This window comes from Amphibalanus amphitrite, unplaced genomic scaffold, assembly GCF_019059575.1.
Source record: "Amphibalanus amphitrite isolate SeventyFive unplaced genomic scaffold, NRLGWU_Aamphi_draft 000583F_arrow, whole genome shotgun sequence".
Lineage (NCBI taxonomy): Eukaryota > Metazoa > Arthropoda > Thecostraca > Balanomorpha > Balanidae > Amphibalanus > Amphibalanus amphitrite.
The window spans coordinates 430,997-436,996 of record NW_024882077.1 but is presented as its reverse complement, the minus strand read 5'-3'; the positions used below and the strand labels follow the sequence as shown (position 1 = coordinate 436,996).

Sequence of the window (6,000 nt, the reverse complement as noted above, 5' to 3'; positions counted from 1 at the left end):
GGGTATATGTGACACAACTGCAGTGGGTTACTTCACACCCGTTCCCTGCAATACGCTGCGTTACTAGCTGCTAGTGATTCATAGATCAAAGAAAGTACAAGGCTAGGTGCAAAGTACGCAGAGCAAATGACGTATTTGAGCTTAGGCGAGACCAAATTGCATCAGCTTTATGAAACATGGTGTTGAAACAATGCTAATACAGCTTGGTTGATACTGAAGGGGCGCGTTGCTATGCTAAAATTATAGGTAAACAATCTTTGCTACATAGCATTCACATGACGAGCGACGACCAGTGGCAATACAAAAGTCACTCAGCTGGACACAGGCTATTGACCTGGGGCCGGAGACCGATACTAGTTTTGGTAAGTTAATATGTCGAGACATCGCAGACAGTTAAAGCCAGCGACACGTCAAAGCTCGCCATTGTGTCTGCCCGACATCCACCAGAATCCCGTAAATAATGACACAAACAACCAGGTAAAACCGTTTACAATAGCACAAAAAAGTAAGGCCCACGAGCGCGTCAGATGCATGCATGACTCTAGATATCAACTTAACGGGCCAATCTGTTTTGCACCTAGTTCGCGTGCCACACTTCCTAAAGGCTAAACAAAACAGCTCCCAGATTCCCCTTCGTTTCCCCATTGCCTGATCCGTACGCCGGTGCCGCCGGTGCCTCACTGATCAACCGATCAACCTGCAAAGATCGCCGCTACCAAACTATTATCTATTATCTACCCATATCTCTATCCCTGCCTGACTCTCAGGCCATCACTGCCCTCCCGTGCGATATTTACGATAGTCATTTCATCCCGAACAATTTCTCTGCTCCCTTCCCCCATTTACCCAAACGATCTCTGATCGTCATTTCCCAAAGATCACCCAATAATCCCCTCCCCAGCTTCTGTTGTAGCCCCTGCTCCTCACTCATCAATATGTAACACTACTCTCAAACGCCAATCCTTATTCCCGTTACGAAGCACAATAGCTCTCCCTGCTAGTCTCCCCACTGACCTCGAGGCCGGCGAAGGTACGGTAGCCCTTGCCGAACTCCTCCAGTACGGACTGCAGGGCCGCCTGGGAGGCGAGGGGTGCCTGCATCACGGGGGGGCTGCGCCAGGCCAGCCGCTCCGTCACCTCCGGGATGAGGTGCGGCACAAAGCCGCCCTGCAAAGGGGCAGTGTTAGACACTGGGAGGGACGCAACACACACAATGCACTGTAGCACAGTCAGAGCAGTTGATATAAATGTGCGAGATGGTCACACAAGCTTGTTCATTGATCATGTGCCTACTTTGTGATATGCTAAGTGATAAGCAATGATTATAATTAATAGGTACATGATTACATGCATAACATGCTCACATAATTGCTTGAATAAATTAAGTGATTATGACCTGGCAGAAAAAATGCAAACAACATTTTCATGCTTTTCATATAAGTAGGTACAAGTACATGTGATTTCTGTATAGACCCAGTGATATATTTGTCATTATATACATAGAAACAGTGATAAGTATTTCTTACCCTTGTGTATGTCAAGCTGAATGGTGTTTCCAAGGTAATGGCTGTCCCAGAAGAATTCTTCTCCAATGATATAATGCCCAGCCTTCCTCCAGTTTTACCAACATGAGACACATTAAACTTCATGTTTTGTCTTCTGACCCAGATGCTGTAACATCAAATGTACCTTCTAAACAATGTTATAACATATATTTCAGTAGTACCATCCATATATACCTGAACATTCAATGCTGCCCATACCTACCCTAATTACCAGAATCATGTCAATGGTAAATGAAAATTAAAATGCAATATATCAAATAAAAAAACTGTTTAACATTATGTACACTTGCTTTAGGAGCTAAGAAGCATGTGCTAGTAGCTTAAACATTGAAAAAAAAAACATTAAAACAAATCAAAGTTTGACCTGCATACCTGATACCCTGACATCAGCATGATGAACTTAGCTGGACTATTAAGCACTTAGCTGACAATGAAATTGACATTGGCATCAACACTAAAATGTTGATGTCAATGCTTCACTTGCAAAAAAATGTTTAAAAAATGCTGAAAACATGATACTTTAATTCTCTTCAATGTTTGGCTGAATTTCATGGCAAATCATCTCCTACCATATTTATCTTAATCTGATTTCACATTTGAATAAATGAGTACTGAGTAGGTGAGTTTGCAGGTTCTTACCTAGTATGTTTGTACCTAGAGTAGAATGTAGGATAAAAGGCAAGGGACTCCTGAGATACTGGCTCCCTCACTGTATGGTCACAGATCATGTACTTAAAAAGGTCCTGAAAAAGCTATGCTACTTCAATTTTGTGCTGTAGCATTTTGTCATCAAACTCCACTGTCTGGGTTGAAAACAGCTTGACAAGCTTGCTGGGTTAGAAGTTCACTTTTCATCTTAATGGTGGAGTACAAAATTTTGGTCCCACTGGAGTACAACTATCAGACAAGGTACTCAACAACACTGAACAATGAACACACATCATGGGCCATGTTTCTCGGCCCAGCGCTGCACTACTGTATTGGTGCTGCGTTTGAGATTAGTTTAGTTCAGTATCCTGTAGCTAAGCTGGTAGAGCAGCTGACTTTCCATGGTGAGAGCCTGGGCTTGTCCCTGCGCTGTGAAATTTGATACGAGACTCCTGCCCCAACGAGGATGATGTGGTTGGTGCCCAATCGGAACAGCTGCAGCCAGTTGAAATCAGCTGGGTGCGGTAGGCAGTGTCTGGGTTCAACAAGCATGTTTATTTTTCATATCTTAACTCTGAAAATTATCCAGTTACCACAATTCGAATTGACATTTAACCGGACAGCAGGGGTCAAGTTCGGGTCCTATTCAACAAGCTGTGCTTGCTATGGGGTCTAGTTCTGTTCATCTGAGCATTCATACATGCAATCTGAATTAATAAAAAAGCCTCACTACATACCTGACCAATAGGTAGGTAGTAATTTTTGTATGAGTCTGTACTCTGTACCCACCACTTACACTCCCAAAGACAACACGTTGTTGTTGTTGTTGTGGGTTCCCAAAGACAACACGTGCTACCCCTTTTGTTCATGGTTCTCCATAACTGTCTTTGGCGCGGTACTTTTGTAAAACGAATTCTGTTCTTTCTTTGCTCAGATGCACTACGATTTTTCCTTGAACGTAAATTGTCCAATCAGCGTCGTACTGCCAAAAACGATCTCATCGCTTATGGTTGTCTTTGAAGTATTAGGGGTTTTCTCTTTAAAAAATAATTAGAATAATATAAAATGAAATATGTTGTGACCCGTAGAACATGATTTATTAAATAAAAAATATTTTTTTTATGTGTTTTCATTCAAAATTTGGTGTTTTTATAGTACTTGGATACGAAGCCGAGGTTCTCCGATGCATTTTGTGACGTCACTCGTAATACGAAGGGAAGTAGCACTAGCAATTCAAAAGTACAAATTTGCGCAGAAGATTAGCGCAAAAAGTTTTGTGCTTGAAATTGGGTCAAGTCCTTTGCTCCAAAAGAGGATTTTGACCTAGATCGGGTTACGGCTGCCGGTCCCCCTTGCTTTGTCTTTATTCAAAGTCCATTCCAAGCTATTGAAAACCAGATAGTTTGCACCTCTAACGCTTTTCGCCGCGGCCTTGGTCTCCGCGGCCAGACTCTCGGAGCGGATCAGTAATAACTAGACATGGCGGTTTTGGTGGACGGCCGTCAATATGGTCTGTCTTCACAAGGAAATTTGACGGACAATAAGAGTTATTTGTTTGTGAAGCTTACGGACTCGGCATTAAAGGCGATTGAAGACCATGTGAGGACTGGGGTAAGTGTTGAAAAGCTGTTTTTCTCTGTTTCTGGGACGAGGGAATGACGCAGCTCGTCTGCCCTCAGCAACAGTTAATATTCATATTTCTTTTTCATTTGACTTTTCATGGCATACTTTCTTACATAGAGCTTGATCTATTTCAGGAAATAACAACATGATTTATCTAGTGGAGTCTAATTTATACCTACAAATTGTACTGGAGTTGTTGTCTTCTCAGCAACAGATGGTTATGTATAAAGCCCTTTTTCAGTGACTTTTCCCACTTGAAACTATCCATATGCTGTCAGAATACAATTAGAAATTACCTGCACTAGATATTTTCTTCCACTATTGTGTACTTTGCTTATTTTGATGGCTCGGATTGAAGACAATACTCCGAAGTTGTATCTCGCTTTGAGGTATGCTGAAATATGGCTGAATTTATGCAGATAGCTAATGGCTTGTTATGAATTTCAGTCAACATTATGATATTATTATAATGCTTATAGCTTAACTTTGCTAAAGTTACACTGGTACTTTTCAGTCAGGACTTCTATGTCTGAGCATTATTATAATTGTTTGGTAGAATCCCACTTTTCCCTTAAGTCTAAGAGGAAACGCTGATTGTTTGATGATCTGTGCTAAAAGATGGGAAAGTAATTGAGTACTTGATTACTCAGTGTTCCATTGGTCCTTTAAATATTCAGTTATTTTATTGGCTCTAGCATGCCACAAAGGCAGCAAACATTATGCCATTGAAGGCTCTCATGTCGTTTAGAAGACTTCAGTATATTGATACTAGTCTGCAGTTTCTTTTTGTTCAGGACATGCCTGGTTTGTCATAAACACATGTTATTTGCTCTATGTCAAGTAGGTGTATTAAATGCATGATATTTCTATTTTGCTAACCATTGGCAAGTGATATGCAAATCTCTGAATAGACAAAAAAATACCTACCTGTTTGATCATTTGTTTTTGTTCTAATTTGCCCTTGTTTGATTTATCATTGCTTTTTAAAAATGAACCTATGTTATACTTAACTATTTAGTCATATGGAAACTTTGAATGGTATATCTTGCTCATTTTTTCTGCTCTATAGATTCATACTTCTTCCAATAATTAAGTGGTTATGGGTATTTTAGAGATTGAAAAGTGGTCAGCCCTACTCCAAAACCAAATTGAAATGATGACATTTTCCTTTTAATTTTAGTTGTCCCTTTCTTCAGTTCTTTTTTCTTCATAATACTGTGCACTCATTTATTTGCAGTCTTTTGATTACCTATCATCAAGCAATTTTTTTTTTGCTGAAATCTTTTTCTTTTTTGTTCCTTTTACAAACAGTTTTTTACATGTGTCCATATGTGAATCTCTTCAGACACTCTGCTTATCTATGGACTTTTTGCCTAATGATACTGACTACTGATAAGCATAAATTACATGGATTAGGATCTTTTATCACATAAGGCTGTCTGCTGAAAAGTGAACCCATTTATTATTTACCTAAGATGGTAGATACAATCACGATACAATAACCATGTGTAAACCATGCTAGAACACTTGTCATTCCCAGAAGTTATGTTGAAAATACATGAAGACCGTTTTACCATGTATTAGCCCATTTTCTTTCCTTTTCATATGTTACCCATATCTGGAATCAAACGGACTATTAACAAAGTTTGAAGCCCGTTTTCTCTGTGGAGGTGTTCCAATGCCGGCTGATTGGCCGTTGTGCGCTCTGCGGTCCGACCGGGCGCCGGCGGGTGGCCCGCTCCCTCTCGGCCGACGGCGCGCCGCCGCGGCTCCATTATTGGCCAGGTGCAGCTGTCGGCCTCCCAACGGACCGGCCGCTGACTGCTGCTCGGCGCAGCCGCTGGCTAGGTGCACTATCCGCGCCCCCGACAGCTTTTTGTGATGGCAGTGCGCGCGCGCGCGCGCCGTGCGCCAGTGCTGGGCCGCCAGGCGCGCGCCGTCGCCACTTTCCCAGATCTCTCGCGCCGCCCGGCAGCCGGATGCGCGGCGGATGGACAGGCCGCATTTCACTGGTGCGTGGCGACGCTCCGGCCAACGCCGGCCGCCGCCGATATCCAACGGAAATCTACCGGAACCCAAGGGAACCTGCGGAACCCGGGGCGTGCCGACCGCATCACCGGAACCAGTGGTAGTTGTCGGGTCGGAGGACCGCGGACGGTGGCAT

General features: G+C 42.6%; 1 protein-coding gene and 1 long non-coding RNA gene across 2 annotated transcripts in view; one reads left to right on the top strand and one right to left on the bottom strand.

Moving 5' to 3' along the window:
- Positions 1-1,013: 1,013 nt before the first annotated feature.
- On the bottom strand, positions 1,014-2,991 carry LOC122394297. The gene is made up of 3 exons (XR_006258841.1): positions 2,951-2,991; positions 1,527-1,671; positions 1,014-1,167 (listed from the first exon to the last, which is right to left on the bottom strand). It is a non-coding gene; the product is annotated as an uncharacterized LOC122394297 (long non-coding RNA).
- Positions 2,992-3,507: 516 nt separating this feature from the next.
- The window catches only part of LOC122394280 (RNA polymerase II elongation factor ELL-like), a 48,535-nt gene continuing 46,042 nt past the window's right edge, over positions 3,508-6,000 (top strand). The window contains exon 1 of the mRNA XM_043391033.1: positions 3,508-3,824. Within this exon, the coding sequence (XP_043246968.1) occupies positions 3,693-3,824 (132 nt within the window). The 5' untranslated portion in view covers positions 3,508-3,692. The remainder of the gene's footprint in view (positions 3,825-6,000) is intronic.